The sequence below is a fragment of the Vollenhovia emeryi genome, unplaced genomic scaffold, assembly GCF_000949405.1.
Source record: "Vollenhovia emeryi isolate VEMERY1.0 unplaced genomic scaffold, V.emery_V1.0 DF939150.1, whole genome shotgun sequence".
NCBI classification, from domain to species: Eukaryota; Metazoa; Arthropoda; class Insecta; order Hymenoptera; family Formicidae; genus Vollenhovia; species Vollenhovia emeryi.
The window spans coordinates 1,174,671-1,194,518 of record NW_011967216.1 but is presented as its reverse complement, the minus strand read 5'-3'; the positions used below and the strand labels follow the sequence as shown (position 1 = coordinate 1,194,518).

General features: G+C 40.1%; 1 protein-coding gene across 2 annotated transcripts in view; it reads left to right on the top strand.

Annotated features, from left to right (window-relative positions):
- Positions 1-19,555, top strand: part of LOC105565635 (tRNA dimethylallyltransferase, mitochondrial) — an 84,255-nt gene extending 64,700 nt beyond the window's left edge. The window contains exons 5-9 of one of the 2 annotated variants that reach the window (XM_012018996.1): positions 5,989-6,104; positions 17,750-17,846; positions 18,511-18,624; positions 18,803-18,988; positions 19,282-19,555. In XM_012018996.1, coding sequence (XP_011874386.1) covers positions 5,989-6,104; positions 17,750-17,846; positions 18,511-18,624; positions 18,803-18,988; positions 19,282-19,422 — 654 coding nt within the window. In that variant the 3' untranslated portion in view covers positions 19,423-19,555. The remainder of the gene's footprint in view (positions 1-5,988; positions 6,105-17,749; positions 17,847-18,510; positions 18,625-18,802; positions 18,989-19,281) is intronic. The other variant, XM_012018997.1, reaches the window with a different exon arrangement.
- The last annotated feature ends 293 nt before the right edge of the window (positions 19,556-19,848 follow it).

The window sequence follows — 19,848 nt, the reverse complement described above, 5'->3', positions numbered from 1 at the left end:
AATTTTTACACGAAAGTGTTTTTATTAACAATACGATGTTGGAGCTTATATATTACACATAATGTGTTCCTTGATAACAGAGTAATTTTCGTGTTCTTCTTAGAATCATGATTCGACGGTGTAGACCAGAACCCTTTCGTGTTCGTGCCCTTGTCTTGTTAATGCCTTGGGTCACACTCACACATACACATTGCATGTATATATATTCAGACACACATACATAGGCATACGGCGGCTTCTCTCTGCCCCCTCGTTCTTTCTCTATTGTGCCGCCCCTTCGATCGAGAAATTATGCGCGGCGGATCTATATCGAGAGTCGCCGAAAATAAAAAAGGATAAATGTGTGCATATCTCGGTGGGAGAACTAGAGATGAATAAAAGTTAGATAATATAAGATAGGTGCTTGTACAAGATTTTAGAAAAATTTTTAATGTAACAATGATCTTTATCTAACGAGCTTTGCCTTCTTTTCCTATATATAATTTAATCTCTATACATGTAATTGCTTCTGGCTTAAAAGCTCACACTCGTACTTATTAAATTTCAAGAGAAATGGATGAATTATATATGAACAGATCTCTCTCGTGTTCTCGATGTACGCTGCTTTTTGTACGAACGCGACGGCCTTTTATTTCGTTTCCTCTCGCAGCGGTTCTTTCTTGCGGACCCGAAAAATCGACGCACACGACCGGATTCGCACGAAAGTGTGGCCGATGCCGTGGGCGTGCTCGATTTTCCACGAAAATCATTTGTCCAAATTACAGGACGTTTCTCTCTTTCTCTTTCGCTCGCTCTCTGGTTCGTAACATATGGAAAAAAAAAGAACTGCGAAATTTGCCGTATTTGCGTGTCATATTATACGATCTCGCTGATTCCAGAAAATGTATTATCTGCTGTAAAAAAGTGGAGAGAAACGGGCTGGTCAATGGCTTTTGCCGGAAACTATTTCAAATTCTTCGCAAGTTTGCGTTTGACACTCGAAGAGAGTTAGTGACAGACGAAGAATTATCTCTGTTCTATATTAGAATAGTGTAAAATAACATTTCAAACGAATACACTTATTCGCTTGAAATGCCAAAGATGTAACTGTTCAGAATATATAGTCTTTTACACTATTTCGTAATTCTTATCCTTTTTATATTTTTCTGTGCGATATGTAAGGTAAAAAATACCAATGCCCGAACATATATCTGGACATTCGTATTTTTTTGGTCTTTGAACACGGATGTCTAAACTTTTAATATGGAATGCATATGCGTATTAAATGTATATACAAATGTTTATAGCTGAAAGTTAAAACATTTAAAGACCAAAAAAATACGAATGTTCAGGTGCATGTCCGGGCATTGATACTTTTACCTTAAACCACATCGTATTATAATATATAAAAAAAGACATGCGAAATGAAATTAATATTGCTTGCCTCGTAAGAAACGATCGGATCACACGAAAAAAAGGTACGAATCGAATGAATAAACATTGTAACGTGGACAACGAGTGAACTCGAGGATGCTGTAATATACACGAGACGAGATGATCGATGCTTTTGTGCGCATCTCAACGGTATGACAATGCATATCGTTATCCTTCGCCTCCGTCTGGGGGCAACTGAAGGAGATCGCCCCGAGGATTGATGTCGGTCGTCCTCCGCAGGCTTCGACGTTGCATCAACGTCGCGGAATTCGCGCCCGAAACGTGCGCGTCGCCGTTTCGTTTTCGCCGCGAACAGCGAATCCGTGTCTTATCCGCGTGATCTAATCGCGTATTCCCGGTAGCACCGCCCACACGGCGACGGCCCGGGCGTTCGTATGCACGCGGTTACCGAATCCGGCCGGAGCCCGGGCCTTTGACTTTTTCACCTCCAGACGGGATCATTGATTTCAGTGAAGGCCGCGGCGCAAAAGCACGGAGCGATCCGCGGCGCAAGTGGATACCCCGTGCTATTTGCGGAACGTCCCGCACCTCCCTGGACTATTGAGTAATTTTTTTTGTTTGTATCCTCGTTAGCTCCGTAGACCCACAAGACGAGAGTCTTTCTCGCGATCTTTTCGCTGGATCGGGCTGAACTCTGGGCTTCAATATTCACGTGTCAGTTTGTGTAAACGTTACACTTAGAATTTAGAGAAAAAGGAAAAGTTCTTTTATCAGACACCTCTAAATTCCGTTTATATACAACTTTTTAATATGTGAAAGATCAAAGTGTTCGTTTTAATTTTATAAATTATTGTAAAGTCTCGTGAATCATCATATCTTTGACCTTAAACCTACACAGAGAGAATTTTCTCTTAAAACTTACCCTGAAAATTATGTAATCTTGGGACATGGCATTTTGAAGAACTTTTACTGGTAAAACATCAAAAAATTCATAAAGTTCTTCAAACTACTATATTGTCCTACGATTATATGATTTTCGGGGTAAATTGTAAAAGAAACTTCTCTCCCCATGTACATGTGGAAATAAATGTTTTATTTGCGAAACAAGCAAGTGTTTTTCACTGCCGTCAGTTTTCTCCGCTTTGCACTCGCGTTACCGAAGTTGTAGGTCCTATCCAACGATTTTAAATGCCGGACAATCGTACCTCTTACCTCACATTCGACGTGACAAAGATAGATGCCAAATTCGACACACATACATATACCTGTATCAATGCCACCCGTGCCGCTCGTAAAATCTGTCATAGCGCGAGCGCACACGCGGGACACGTACGCGGGCACACGTGGAATGTAGTTTGGCCACATAGTGGCGTATGTACCGTGTGGTCGTCAAACACTGACTTTGGCCATCAACTTGCGTCATCGACGGCCACGTTTGAGCGCCGTCGCGGCGCGTATGAATGAAACCAGAGAAGAGGAGAACCGTATACGTACGCGTGTCAGTGCGGCGGGTACGTGCGTGCGTGCGTACGTACATGCGTGTGTGCGTGCGCGCGTGCGTATGTACATTCGTGTGTGCGTGCGTACGTGCGTACGTGTGTGGGCGTGTGTGTAGGGCGCGAGGCTCCGGCATTTAAATGGGATTTAAAGTGAACGCACGGCCGAAACGGGTTGCAGAGGTCGCGTTTTAATCGTGAACGACCGTGAGAACGACGATTTGGTTCTAGCGTTCTAGCATTAACGGGCGCGTCCCGGTCTCCATCTCGGTGCGCCTTTGGTGTTAACAAAGGCTATTCCAAATTTCTCTCACACTCGACAAATTCGTACGTGTGTTCGAGCAACTAAACGTCAGCGAGAGAAGGGGGATGGGCAGCGGTGCCGAAAATAATTACCTAAAATCTGGAGTGGCGGAAAATCCTACACCCAGAAAAAGATTTAGTTAACTTAAACAAATGCGAAACGTTGATATCATTTTTCTTTGAATCTACTAAATTTTTATTTACTTGTACTAAAACATTTGCTAGATTTGAAGAGATAGATATGAATTTTCTTAGAAATTTCAGTCTTGTATAATCAAATAAAATTTTGGTTAAGGTAAAGAAATAATTTCTTGGAGATTAAATAAAAAGTTTAATTTAACTTTTATTTAATAAGTTAATAAAACATTTGCTAGATTTGAAGAGCTAGATATGAATTTTCTTAGAAATTTCAGTCTTACAATCAAATAAAATTTTGGTTAGGTAAAGAAATCATTTCTTTGAGATTAAATAAAAAGTTAAACAAGGTCAAAATTCAAAGAAAATTTGTTTGATATCAAAGAAACTTTTTTTCTGGGTGTAAATACATGCATTTATTCATCCACTGTTTTTCCATCTACCTTGTGCGCCTGTTCCTTCTCGGACATAACACAGTTTCGTTAGATGGAATATTGTCGTCAGCGAATTCACGTATTAATCGATGAACGATTTCTAATAATTTGTATTTAAATGTTAAGCATTCAATACCATACCCCCTTTTCCTTACTGTAGAGAAATCTTATTGCGAAAAATATTACCTCAGCCAGGATTCGAACCTGGGACCTCCCTCAATCCATGACGGGCGTCTTAACCAACTCGACTCTGAGGCAATATTCTAATTGTTCCAACAAGGCGATAACTTTTATCTTAATTTTCATCACTTCACAGGACATGCATTAAAAATTCCCTTTAAGATATACATTTCGCAAGCACGCATCCCGGGAAGCAACGGAAGGTCGAGTGTCCTCGAGGACTCGCGCGAGAAACACTTCTTAACATCGTACCTGTTATGTTTGTCTTACAAGGCACGATGGCGCAAAGCAAAGTCTTAGATATGCATACACTCTCTATTCTTTGTTTGTCGTCGGTGATATCTTTAGCCAAATCTTAGCTATCCGGTTACTTTCTAATACGCGCACGGTTCTAATTTTGGACGGTCGATAGAGTTCGAACTCGCGGCACGCGGCGCGCAATCCGAGTCGCCAATTATTTCATTACGAGCGTTTGTAATTGTGTCAGCAACGACGGCGAGTCCCTCTCGATTCTTTGCGTTACCACGACGCAACTATAGCAGCTGCCTTCTATGTTTCGCCGTTTCCATCATTTCATCGTGCTTCAGCCGAGCACTTATTATTATTTATTAGCATTTATCAGTATTATTTTATCACAAAGGATTGCTAAAAGCGGAATTTAATTAATTTAAACTTTACGCTCTGTAGGATACTTGCCCGGCCTCGGCTCGGGCATTGACCAAGGTCTTTGAGCACCGCGAAAATCTACAGGAACAGGAAGCTAAAATTGAAAGCAATATTTTTATTATGAGATTGAACTTCTCGTTCCGTCTACGATTATGGCGCGCGTAATAAGAGCTCGGCGTTCGCGCGATTAATGCAACTCTCTGATTCATATTACACGCTTTCATCTTCCAATCTTTCACGGTATATTAGATAATTAAACCGCAGAACCGGACAACCGCACTTTGACATTGAATTGTATGTGTAGCCGCGTGCGTGCGTTTAACTGCATCTTCGTGTATCTCGATCGAACCATCTCGCGAATCTGAAAGGTGTTTATTTACTCGATTATATACGAAATAAACCGCGCGATTATATATTAACAACGCTTTCCTCGCTTACCCTCGGGCACTGCACAGGTGCGTTCCCCCCGCAGGATCGCTCTCAGCGTTATTCTATCCACCGTGAAACGCGTAAACCGCTGGTGAACACAGGAGTGCAAAGTCTATTTCTTCGTGAATTGCGTACGTCAGATTGATGTATCGCCCGCGTTGAAAAAACCCCCTCGAAAGCCCAGCGACACGCACGGCCCGTCAGTAATCCCACACGTCAGCTGGCTCGAGGACACGTCACCTTCTAACGCGCTTTCGCCATTAGCGAGGTCACGTAGAAGAGGAACAATTGCAAAACACCTTGGACAGCTACCAAGGCCACCGGATTTTTTCCTTCTAACGGAACGGCCGCGTTATTCCTCGGTGTCGTTGAACAGTTAATCGGTAGCAAGGACCGTCCTTGGTATTGAGCCTACATATCGGCCCGTTTCTTTTTCCTCGGTGGGATCGTGATCTCAATAGTGATCGATACGACTCTGCCTCGTGTCTTATCTGATCGTAGAACGGTAGACATTCAACGAACGCTACAGCACTTTTGTGTTTCAATGATCTACTTACGATGCAGTATTTCCGCCAGTTTATTTCCACTGGGTTATTTCGAATTGTAAATTTTGAAACCCGTCGTATCATAATGCTTAATCCGCAGCATTAATGATCGGATTCGTACCGGGGACCTGTAGACATGTGGCTACTTCGCTGTTCATCGCGGCTCGCTTCGCGACGCGTTCCCGGCGCGGTAAAGTCGCTCGTTAAAACGTTTATTTATTATGAATTCGATTCGGACGGATTGTGAAAAAAATGCCGCGCTGTCGTACGATAGGATATTTAATGCCCGTAGTAGTCGCGATAGCCGCTACGCTCGAAGCGCTAGGAAACGCGGTCGAGCCGAACGGTTTCTCAACGGGCAATACCTGTCGATGTTGTCATGCTTAATTAATAAGGGAGCTCTCCTTTCCCCGAAATTTTTTGCAGAAGGTCCTCGATAGCAGACTGAACGACAGGGTCGACGGCATGATGGAGGCCGGTTTGATGCAGGAACTACTCGACTTTCATCGCGCATACAACGAGCAACGGATTAAGTCCAACACGTGAGTGCACCTCTTACCATACTGTTGCATCGCGCGGAACTCGATACAAGTTCAAGGATTTGTTCTCCCGTCGTTTTTCTCTGCTCTCTGCCGCTCAGTCCTCTCAATTTTCGGTCGTACGCATAAATAATATTTAAATCGATATTTAAAGCCGACACTTCACAAGAACGTGTTTGTGGGAGTTTTACCTGATAATTCAACTTATAATCTATCTTTTTTATCACTGGATATTTATTGTAACAAAGCACACATCTAAAACAAATACCTATCTTGTGAGCAATTTGAATTATAAACATGCTGGGAGAAAGAGAGTTTCTCGATTAAAATATAAAAGCAGGGATTATATAAATTACGTGCGCATCGAATTTGTGATGGAAATTCTACGGTCGATTAAATAAGGTTTGTTGTTAATACCGCGCTCGGGGTACGTGAGCTAATGCGGGATTTCACTGATTTCAATCAGTGTCCTAATTAGCATGTCTTTCCCGAGATAACTTCGCGGATACAATAAAAGTTTCCTCATTGCATGCGGTGAATGTAAATGGAAATGCGTCAAGGATAACGAGTGGATCAATATACCAAAGTTGTAGCGCTTATCGTGATTCCTCGTAATATATAAAATCTCTCGGTGCACATCTCGATTTTGTCCGTCTTAATGCCGCCGTTTATCACCGAGATAATTTCGAACGTCTTTTTGGTTTCACAGATATCGATAAAATTCCTTCACAACACTCTATGTAATTTTCTGCCGCGATTTATATACAGATAATCTTTGCTCCCGCACGCAAGTTTTATCATTTTACAGTATAGATCTTGGTAATAAAATTTTTGTCAAGGTAAAATTTATGATATTAATGGTTGAACATAGATAGAAATGGTTGAGTATATCACATTAATGGTTGAATACAAATTTTAGTACTTACTTGAGATAAATTCATTATGAGCTAATACATGAATATTAATTGAATAAACAAATAATAACAGAATATTTTATTACACGAACATTAACTCGGAATTGATTAAGTAATCTATACATGAAGAAATTAAATTAGTATGTCTGGGATACCCCGCGTAGTCTTCTTATGCATGTATATGAGAATCGTCAGAAGTCAGATACGCGTTATTTTTTCGTAATACTATAAATAGCGAGAAACCCAGATTATAATCGAGTTGCGTCAACAAAGAATAAGAAATGATTATTAATACATGGCTACTAACATATAGAAATCGTAAGACAAATATAATCCTAAGATTTTTAATTATGTTAAAATACACTTCTATTTCAATTATTAATAATTAACTCAACATTAGGGAATACAATCCCGGGATCCCGACTGATTTTTTGGTTCGAAAATTCCGGGATTGGAAAGTACTAATCCCGGGATTTTCGGGATTATCGATTGATACCATATATTATTAAATACTTAAAACTAAATTATTTATAAACATTTATAATATTTATAATATTTATTTATATTTATAACATTTATAACATTTATTAATGCAATTAATGAGTAAATAATATATCATCTGGAATTAGTATATAAATATTTGTTGTCCATTCCTCCTACAAGCGTCGAAGCTGAACGAGCTTTTTCGGCGGCCGGTTATATCGGTAACAAATTAAGAAGTCGGCTAGGGGATGATACATTAGATGCTTTGTTATTTCTACGTTTATTTTTTCAAAAATCTACTTAATTAGGTTTGACTTTTTATAACAGTTATTTGAGTTAAATGATATAAGTATAACTTTTATGTTTTCAAGTATATTTGAAGCTGATTCAAAGTTTATTCATACGAGTATGTTCTCATTTAAGACTGATTAAAATAGACCGTTTAGTTTTAAAGATATGTCTTATAAAATATTGCAATTTTGAAAAATATACAATAAAATGGTAAATGTTTTATATGTTAGGTAATAAATAAGAAATATATCTTTTGTTTCTAATGTTTGAGATTGATTTAATGTGTTTTTGTATTATGTTACCAATTTTTTAAATAGATTCATGAAAAAATTTTGTTTAATTTTGACATAATTGCTTTAATAATAAAAAATGTTGTTCAATAACACTTTAATTTTCAAAAAAGTATGTTTGAATTTATTTAAATTACCCTTGACAAAACTCGAGATTAATCCCGGGATTCCGGGATTAAATTTAAGAAATCCCGAAATCCCGGGATTGATAAAGTCGTCCGGGATTGTATTCCCTACTCAACATACGTCTTAAAGAAAGTCTATTGAAACATGTCACGTTGCGTATGAGTAAAATATTCGAGTATTAATCAAAGTATGAAATGAAAAAGTGACTGAGACATCGTGAAAAGATTAGAAAGGGCTTTGTACCTTGTGATTTATTTTGGAAACGGAATCGAAATACTACTTTCTCTAGCGGTATCGATACTTCTTGCATATAATTATAGTTGGAAATGAAAAACGTCAATTTTTTTATTTCCACGCATTCTTGACGTGTGCACGCGTGTCTTTGAATTCGTGTAAGTGCTGTCGAGACATTGTGACCTGGCGACTCGCATTGCCGTTAACGCAGATATGTTTAGTGAATGGGACTCTCTAGTCGGCCCGCCTTCCTCGCTTCCGGAAGTCGCGGGCGTAATGCGGCCGGATGTCGGTGCGAAAATAAAGGAAGTAACTAGCCGCGAGGAAAAGCATGGGCGCGCGATTACGTGCGCGTAGCGTCGGGCCGAAAATTAATCACCGACTAATGAGCTGCCGCCTCCCTCCTCTCCGATCTCTCCCTCTTACAGAGAAGTAGGACGGTGGTTAAACGACTGAGACGTGGTTTCCCATAAACCGAACTGACTCTGGGTTTTCGCCGTCTCGGAAACGGGAGTACGCGATAGCGCGGAATGCTAATTACTCGACGAACCGTGGTAATTGACGGGCGCAATTAGCGATGTGACTGATGTTAGGACGCGCGCACTTCTCGTGTACAAATGCGTGACTAAAGGTAAATACGCGATCGAGCTCGACTCGGGCGAATGTGTTTGACGGAAAAATTACAGTTTGGTTCACGTGGGACGAGCGAGAGAGATTCGAGAATACCAAACTTAAACATTTACGAAGCCGGCGGTTCAAGTGACTCGATTCAAGCTGATCACAAGCGCGATGGATACATTCAGAGTAGAGTACGGAGGACGGAATTATTGATTGCTAGAAACAGGTAACGCGGGCGATAGAACGTAGATATTAGAGAAGCTGCGATTGTAAATTATTTGATTACGAACGAGGTATTGATCAGATGTGACGGGTAGTAAATCACGAGAAAGTACAATGGGCAGGCAGGGAGCACAGAGAAAACATCGCGCGCCTCGATTACGAACAGCTCGATCCGGGAGGAACTGCGAAGAAAGTGCGGTCTGGAAACTAATTATTTTATCGCGGATCTTTCGTAGCAGTGCGCCACGGGGTGATAAATAATAGCGTGGCAGAAGTTCAGTCGCGGAAGAAAATCGACGAACTTCCGTGACCGCAAGTCCGTGGTCCGTAAGAAATCGCGGGCGATCAGAAAAGACATTAGTTAACTCCGAGTTTACGTGTAACTATTCGCGGAACGCGCAAAAAGTTGCGCGGTATTTTTATGGTCCAGCGGTCCTGGGACTTAAAGTTGTTTGCACAAGCGTTTGCAAAAATAAATGCCGTAACGCATGGCACGATACGCGAATACGGAGTAGGAAATATACGGAGTTAGAGGGGAGAGAGAGGATATTTCTCTTCGATCGCGAGGCTGGACCGGCCGTAAAAGCTCTCGAGGAGAGGAAGAGACTCGCGATTTCCAGCACGATTATTTAATCCAGCTCGCGTACCTGATGCACGAATGAAACCTGACGTTGTCTTTTCCCAGGAAGGAATGGGAAGTAAAGCATATCGTGCGACAGTGTAACGTTACCACTTTGCGCATCGTGTCACATTATACACGTACTGCACATTTTTGCCCGCGTATCGCGCATTTATGCGATGCTGTTACATGTATTGTATGTATAATACACAAATACAGTTTTCCACGTCTTGTCTCTTTTTTTTATAACTTTTATCAGGAAGATATAATGGCATTTATATATAATAAAAAAGGAAGGTCTCAAAGTGATTCAATTGGATTGGTATTGATTGCCAATTTAATTATGGCAATATAATTGTTATTCAACAACGTCGGAAAGCTTCTCATGCGTGCTTTATCCATGCAGCAGCGTTAATTAATATTACGCAAAAATATCAAACACACACGCACACACGCAAGTTCGCTCATTAAGTTTTGTTATTTAACAGAGTAATTTAAAGTTGCTCGCATACGGCAAGCAAGGCAACACATTAAATCACGGAACTCTGCGGTCGGTGGCAGGCCGCGATCTTTGGTTTATTTGCTGTGTTTCGCGCCGCGCGAGAGAGAAAGATCCAGCTATTTACACCGAGTCATCAAATTCCGCGAGAACCCGATGGCCGTCGCGAAATATTTTGCTTATATCGTTCGCGCGCTGTAAGCTCTCGCGAGGCAGATCAACGCGAAAGAAACCAGTTGTTATTAGCACACGATAATATTCACCAAGTTCGTCGATGCTGTGCGATGTTGATTGATCGTTCTCGATTCGTTCCTCGCCTCGGAAAATACCGAAAATGTTTGATGTAGCGACTGGAATTAATTTGTTAAGTGGCCTAGTTCTGCGCTTGAAGCACGAATGTAGGTAGAATAGGTAGAAGATTGATTCGCGACCTACTTACATATTTTAACAAGATTTTCGAGTATTAAGGCAACGACACATAATACTATTTTTCCTACTGGACTGCTTATGAGAGCCAATCAGGATTTAGCCTTAAGTCACTTGATCTAAAACTCTGCATCCGCAAACATCCGATTGTTGGCTCTCGCAAACAATCCAGTAGGAAAAATAGTATCGTGTGCCATTGGCTTTACTTTATAATATATAAAATACGACAGAATCGAGTTCTAATTTATATTAAATATGATCCTTTAACAATACCCTAAAATTTATGCTCTGGAAATGATTTTTCTAGGATACGCAGGAATGCGATGCAATTCTAATATAGAAGTGGCCCGAAAATACGATCACATATTCTAGTTTACCGTTTAATGTGAGACTAGAGTAAGGATTGTTGCTGCCGTTTAATTCTCGCTGCTGCTTGCGAAACAGCGTTGCAGAAATTTTCTCGATTCTCACGCCAAGTTATTCCTCCCTTTGCGTAATTCTATTTTACGGTCCCCCACTTCCAAATGTTCACGCTACTCTCGAAATAAATCGACAAACGATTATCACTCGCGAATCCGTTGTCGGCCGTTTCTGCCGGATCAGGGGCGACAGCTTTACGGCGATTCGGCTCTCTCTTCGTTCACCGCGATCTTTGTTATTGTGATAGCGGGAAAGTCGTGCAATGCAAATAGAGCGGCATCGGTCACGCTATTGCCGGACCACGTTCGCTTGTATCTAATTCGCGTATACACGCGGATGAGCCGCCTCGAGCTGCCGCCGATTTGTAGATTGCGAAATAGCACCGTGATCTGCGCGGCGATAGAGTCGTAACGAAAAAAAAACAGGTATAGCGAAATAATAGCATTATATTGGAACGACCGCTGCAATACAGTGGACTTTTCTTCCCGTTACAACTAATTAGGCGATATGGTTAATTGATATCGTCACGCGCGTGTTTAGCAGCAAGTGTTATCGCTACTCGGTAAGCCACAGTGATATAAAACCTCTGAAGTACGTAGAATATATTGAACATAATCATGTGCACTATACTGCGAAACAAAAGTCACGTAGAATGCACACTTGCCACCCGCGAGTCGAGCTCGAAATAAAATTCGTGCTCCACTCGTTTATTTCGCGCATTTACATTTGGCTGTTTATTCCAAAGCCTATCACGCGAAACGTCATTTTCCTTTTTATTTCAACCGTTAATAAAGTTGGCCGCGGCTGTTCCAACCGGTATGACCGGGAGGAGTCATGCGAGACGAGCGTCGGAACGAATCGCTTCGCGATCCTTTCCCGCTGGAAGGCGCGGTTCGATCGCGTTCGCCGCATCGCGTGCGACGTTCCTCTTATCGGCCCTCTTATTGCAGGCACCGTCGATGTAGATACAGAACCAGAGGATATAGCGTAGATAGGTGGGTTCAATCAGTTATCAGTCTCCGTCGCAAACACGCTTCCTCCAGCGCTCGTCCAGCTCGTCGCAGCTATACGGTGTCGTCGCCGCTCGCAATTTCTCTCCACGTCCGTTCGCCCGCTCGATATCGCTCGATTTTCCCTTCTGCCGGACAAATTCTTATCGGGACGGTACGCCTTCGATGCTTATAATATATCGCTTGACCATTATCATTAATTATTAATCGAGTGCCCGTATATACACGTGCACGTGGTGCGCGACGCTGCATCCGCTGCGACAGCGATGTAAATCGACGCCAGACGGTGCGCACTTTGCAGTCGCTGCCGCTGCGGCGCGTGTAATATGGCACGTTGGCGAAACGGGTGTTGAGCTGAATCGAGAGAAGGGCCCGAAAAGAGAACCAATTAATCTTTTCGTGGCCGAATTATTTATTATTATTATTTATTTGACAATAACATCCCAAAGAACCAGAGAGATAAAAATGTAACCGGGACTTATATGACTCGGTGCTCATATAATGAGCACTCATGAAAGGGTTAAGGGCCGAAAATAGTGACTACCCGTTTCTTCGTGCAGCAGCTACCTTAATTAACAACGTGAGATTACACGCGGGAGGAATATCGCGGTAGATTTCGTTCGTCATTTAATTACCGATATATATAGGGTATCAATGTTTGTTGTAACGTAATAACGGAAATATCACGGTAAAACGATTTGTTGACACAATTTCGTAAAGGACAGACGAGCATCTTATCGCGTCTTTATCGTACACATTCACTATAAATCCAATAGAAATATCGTTAATGATAAGTGAGGTAAGATTGTACCAGAGGAAATAGATAAATCCTATGAATAGATAAATTCTCGACGTGTAACAAGATAGAATAGATACATAATAGATCGATTTCTAATTTCTTTTTAAGCCTCCGCTACAATGATTCTCGGTTCTGTCTACAATAGTCGTACAGTTGTATCGATGGTCGCTTGAGCAGTCGCAAAGCAGTCGTAGTCGTAGTCGCTCGAATACGTTCAATTCCTATTCCAACGACCACGACTGCGTTTATTGCCGCGACGGACCAATCAGAGAATAGTGTTATATGTCGTGTGTCATTATATGTCGAATATATCGTGGGAAAATACCTCAAAAACAGAAAATCGGTTTCAGTTATACATCGATACGACCCAATCCATGACTCTACGATTCTAAGACTGCGACTATTGTAGATAGAACCGAGAATCATTGTAGCGGAGGCTTTAATCTTTTAACATTAGCTTAATCTTCCGCCCTTTGCGACAATCAATTTAATGACCGGTATCGATTAAATCGAAGCACAAAATAAGTGCGCCTCAATCCGGAAGCGGCATTTCGTCCGTTTTGTCGATACTGCGTACAATTATTGGAACCGCAGATATACTTTACATGTTCGGTCAGAGAATCACCGATAAATACTATTTACTCAGGCCATGAAGTTGACGGATATGTCCTATCAAGAGCGGGCTCGTCCGAGGGAATATTTACACCATTCATATTTTATCGATGCAAAAGTATTTCGAAGAAGTTCCTCACAGTCGTTAGATAACACAGGGAGAAGTGTGTCTCTCGCTAGATCTTCGATAAATTGCGGGTAACGATCAAAATTGAGCTTGCCATCTACGTAAATGGAAGTTAAATGTTTTCCACGTGCATTATAGATTCGTCTGTCAATTACAGTGTATACTCTCGACAGTATAGATAACATTCCGATAAAAATGACACGTGGATTTCTCGTGATATATCGCCGATAATTGTCCTGCCAATCACTGCCAATTCATACGTTATACCTTCAATAAATCTTTGAAGATTTATTTAAAGAAATGTGTATATACATCTTTCCTCCACTTTGACATCTCTATCAAAAAAACTGTTTACGATACTTAACTGCTCTGACTCTGAACAACTGCGATTTGATAGCGTATAAATTTACTATAGACGCGTAATTTCAATTGCATTGACAAAGATACGTTTAACGGATAACGACGATCGAAGATTACAAGATTTAATTTTTAATTTGCAAACGAGACGAGCAGCACGCTTTGTTCAAGTGGACGGTCGATTGCAATCGTGGAAGGAGCGATTAGAACGAGGATGAACGATTATGTTGGATAACGATCGTATATATAATATTAAAGAATAATATCAATGTCATTGAATTACTCTCTGTTAACCTGCACGATACCATTGATGATGCAATCGCGCGCAATGTAACATATACATAATCTTATTATCGAGAAGTGGCTACGGCGGCGAAGCATCAATGTAGATCTTTCGACCTTGGATTAAACGATTGGAAGATAGTCAAATCAAATACGTCACGCTATGATGGGCACGCGGAAATCCTCGTCTCGACCTATCGCTTTTCAGATAAAAGAAGTTCATAGTTACATCGATTTAATAAAACTTGCACCCGTATGTTAAAACATTCGAAGAAACAGAATTGAACATAAGAAGTCTCTCTAGTATAACAAAAAGAGAGTGTGAGAATATATATGTACATTAAATATATGAGAATATATTAATTATTATATCTCGAGAAAAGGGAGATATTTAAAATCTGCAAAAATAAAGATATACATATTGCAGAATATAGAAAAAATATATTAGAAACGGGGTGATTCTTCGGGAAATAATATTTGTGAAATTAGGACTGCACACCAATCTTCGGTCGACAAGTTGCGCAATTAATGTTTTTAATTCCTTCTCGCGCGGTTGAACTCCTCAATTAAAAATCGATCGGTGAAAGTTTATCGACAGAGTTTTATAGTATCACCAACTTTCATCTGCACGTTTGTGCGCATATACATTAATTGATTGTCGGAAAGATTAAAAAATAATAGACTGAGCTGTTTCTTTAATTACGATGCATTTAATTTCGTTCACGATACCATTGTTGTTTGCATTCAACCGCTTCGGTCGTGATAGATGTCAAATAAGCGGAAAGGTGCGCACCGAAGGAAAGATAGCATGCTACTGTTTCACGAAGACCATAAATCCTGGCAATGGCGGGCGATTATCTCTCTCTCTTTCTCGCGGTAACCCGTGTTAACTCTACACATTTCGCGGTGGAGAAAATGAAATACCGCGCGACGTGCGGTGTGTACAGGCTGCCTGGCAACAGGTTGTAAAAATATTTTAGAGCGGTTACGTATTCGCGCGACGCTGATTGCTGACACTCTGTCGTTATCTTAATCACAAGTTCTAGTACTGTTACTGGCGCACAAGTGCTATCATTGCTGCTACCAGTTACGGACCGTAGTCTCTGTCGTTAAATATCGTCGCTATTATCAGTATTTTATTGCTATCATTATTATTATGTTCGTTTCGAATAAAAATTCGGTTGGTTGCTTACGAATAACGTTAATCTTGAAATTAATAATTCTACTTTCTCCGATAAGGTATTTATGTACCGATACATCGTGTGGAAAAGACTGAGAACATTTGATAATAAACTGATTGATATATAGTTATTACAATGATAATGTCGTGATAGAAATGGCAATTAAAGTTAAAACGATGTTTCATTAACTGTTAAATCGTGTTATTTTATGTGATAGTCTCATCTTTACCTGTTCTTTCTCTATTTTTATAGGATTACTTTCATATTTTTAGCAAATTTATTACTTATGTTATTACGAACAAGATATTATTAAAAAGTCACAAAAAGTTTAAAATTTATTATCGCGAAGCAAGTTTGTGTTCGAGTTTGCTAACTACATAAGTTTGCCAACCACAAAAAATCCGAGAAAATACAAGGAAAAAGATGCAGCGAATACATTGTGTCAATAGGAGACAGTGAAAAGAAATGTCGGTGTTTAGGATTCGAAAGGAATAAGTTATCTCGAACTTGGACCGATCCTTTATTCGCACCATGTTTGAGAATTTGCATCGAAACAAAGCTCACGCGTGGCGCCGCGGATCCGATTCCTTCGCGCCAGCATGCATTTGGCATTGACACGTGTGCGAACTCAGTGAGTCGTGCCTGCGATAGCGCCGGCTTTTTCCCGCCGTCTGTAAGTCGTCGTTACGTCGAGCGAGGTCGTCTCGCGATTGCTAATCGAACGTGTGTGATAAGATTCCCGCGAAATCGTGAAGCGTACGCACCCGTATTTTGCCGGTCCTTGACTGGGATACATTCGAACGGACGGTAAATCAATCACAGAGAGATGTTACTTGCGTCAACTCGAGAAAGGATACTTTTCGTAAAGCGACATTAATTGACACCGAATTTTTTAAAACAAGCTTGTGTCTGAATGATGGGAAATCGACTTTTAAACTTTTTCCTACACGGAAAAAAACATTTAGCTGCTGTAGCTAAAACTTGGTAAAATAGGGACAGCTAATATTTTTAGTTGTGATAGCTCAATATTTTGCTACGACAGCAAACCGTTTGCTGTCGCACCTAATATAATAGGCACAATTCTATATACATAACACTATGCAATAAGAAAATAAAATAAAAATCGCATGTTGCTAATAAGTGTCTTTACCGTCACTATCTTAACTCGATGATGTCCCGAATGTTTCGCTCGATTAATTCCTATCATACTTCAAAGTCTGGTTTTTTCAGCGAACAATTTTTAATCGAACTTCACTTAAGCGAACTTCACGCAAGCGCATATAGATATCCACGCGACCCTCGAATGATATCACACTTCAAATTATACATAATTACAATATACGATGACCGTGTCTGCAAATAAAACTTCTTATCAGCGTTATCTTTGCACTTCCTCTGCTATGTGCGACGCGTGGCATTACGCAATTCGTTACGCTATCGAAATCCTAAGAAGCTTAACATTCCCTCCGCGTAACGTTATCGGAACGATATATAGTTTATCTGGTTGTAAACCGAGTAATTCTGTAAATTAATTTTAGATTCGTATATTTTTCTTTTCTTTAATTCGCAAGTCTAACTTTTCAAATATGTTTCCGTAACGCTTCTAATATCCCCTCGTAAGTCCTAAGAGAGAGAAGTTCTATAATATCGTTCAATATAATTATGAATCGTTAAAATAATTGGATAATTTTAGTTTTCTTTGTACGATTTTGATTAAAGTCGTATCACTTTATTGATTTCACCGGTGTCAGGGTGACTTCAACGTCTTTTTCACTTGAAATGATTTTTATACAGAATGCTTTATCCATTTTAATATAATGCGTTTCTGCAATATAGTTTTATTTTGCAGTATATTATTTAAAGAGTTTATAATCTCTCACCCCCCCCCCCCCTCTCTCTCTCTCTCAATTTCTCTGATTGCACGATCACATTCGGTATACCAGGTACAGACATCCTGGTTGCGGCTCCAGGGATCTCGGTTAATCGATCATCAGCGACACTTCCAGCGAGACGGATGAATAGGCAGAAAAGAGAAAGAGATAGAGAGGGGAGAGGAGGGTGCGAGAACTGTCTGTCGAAGGAGCAGGGAAGGACAGACCCGCAAACACGCGATCCAAGAGAGAATGTTTACATTCCAGGTCACCCGATTACACGAAAGGCATCTTCCAAACCATCGGCTTCAAGGAGTTTCACACTTACCTCATACAGTCCGAGGAGGAACGCGCGAGCGAAAAGGTAAGCAACGAGCGTGAGACGGCTCATCGATACGTTCGCGTAGCCGCGATTGCCGTTCGCCTCGGCAGCTGTTTCCCCCGGTCATTTTTCTACCGTTAAAATGCACCGCGCGACTCGCAGCGTAGTCTACCTCGCGGTCGTATCGCGGTATCTCAGCCTTCGGGCCTCCGTCGCTTTTACCCCTTTCGTTGCACAGTACTCTCACGGTTGTACGTCGCGGCTTTTTACGAGCTTCTCCAATTTTAATATCGCGACAGAAACCATTCGCAAGAGCTATCAAAAGCTGCCGATTCCAACGGCTCGGCGGGATTGTATCTCCGGTGCAATTATAAGAGAAAATAAAGCGGGAGATGTATCGCATTTCGACGAAAGTTATACGAATAATAGCAGCAGACAAATTACTATTTTACATCTTGAACGCGCACCGCGAATGATATTTTATGTACTGATATTTTTATGTACTGATATTTTTATGTATTTCTTACGTAAAATTTTCACGCACAACTTTCTTTATTGCTCGGCTTCACATAGTTAAAATTATTATTACAAATAAAATCGAAAGATAGTTGAATTGCGCTATTGTGCGAAAATCTTCGTTTTACGTTTGAGATATGTAACTATTACTTATTAAACGAGAAATCGATATCTGACTAAATTTATGCAGGGGAAAAAATTAATGGAACAAGGAATCGATGATTTAAAACTCGTCACTAGGAGATACGCAAAGAGGCAAGAGAAATGGGTGATGAACAGACTGATTCGGCGTGGTGATCGACAGGTAATTCATTTACCTCGCCTCGTCATTAACGATATACCTGTTTGTACTGTAATTATCAATTTGATTGAAATAACTCGATCCATCTTCGTCGCGTAAATAATTTTTTTTTCTCGGAGTACACAAGTAACTAAATTGAGTAAAGTATAAATCATACGGACTGCTCTGCTTTTTTTTCGAGGTTCCCCCTGTTTATTCTTTAGATTGCACCGACGTGACAAACTGGGACAGTGGCGTCTTAGAACCTGCGACAGCAATCATTTCCGCAATATTGCACGGCGCAAAACCCAAACAGCGACCACTAAACGAGAATTTTGAGAATCAAAAGACCACCGATAGTAGTACAAATATATATAATTATTGCAAGGTAATAATATGAAAAGTAATCCTAACCAGTTACTTAGATACGATCGAAATAAAATTTAATACACTGTGTACAATTGTTTAAATGTAATACTTCCATAATATTAGCTTCTGTTTTGCTTCATTTTATACTTAACAAATTTCATTGCGCAAACAATATGAAGATTTCATTATTTAAATTTATGTTGAGGATAATCGAAAATTGATTCGTACGAATCCCGCTTAGTTAATATCTTTTTAATAAAACTGTATCATGCTTCTATGTCTCAAAGTAATAGATCTCTTTTGTTGTATTAGGTATGTGAGAGAGTATTTGTCGAAGAGAATCAATGGCAGATTCACTTGAAAAGCGCGAAACATATGAGGGTCTTGAAAAAGAAGGAAAGAATAGCTGCGAATATACAACCCCAGAAAAGTCACAAGCTGATTAGCTCGTGACAAATATCAATTTCGCTGTGACATTGTACGAATATTTTTTGTGTTTACCAAGCCATTAAAACTGTGATTATCTGCATATTTTGGTAATAATTATCCTGTAAATAATTATTTGAAAATAAAGTTGATTTTTTTTAATCTGGTGCACCTTTATTACCCTCCATAGGCAAATAGAAATTAACAGACTTAGCAGATGTTAATTTGCTTACCACTTACAGATACAACAGATTTCTACTATGTCTCACAAGTAACTTACTTCTTGATGGTATTTACAAACCGACTGTAAGAAATTATTTAGTGCAACACGTCATCTAGCTTTGATAACATTTATGTTTTAAAAACTTTTTCAAAATATCTGAAAGATATTATAAAACTTTTGTTCACAATTATAAAAAGTGCACTTATTGCAGTGTGATATAAAAGAGGAGA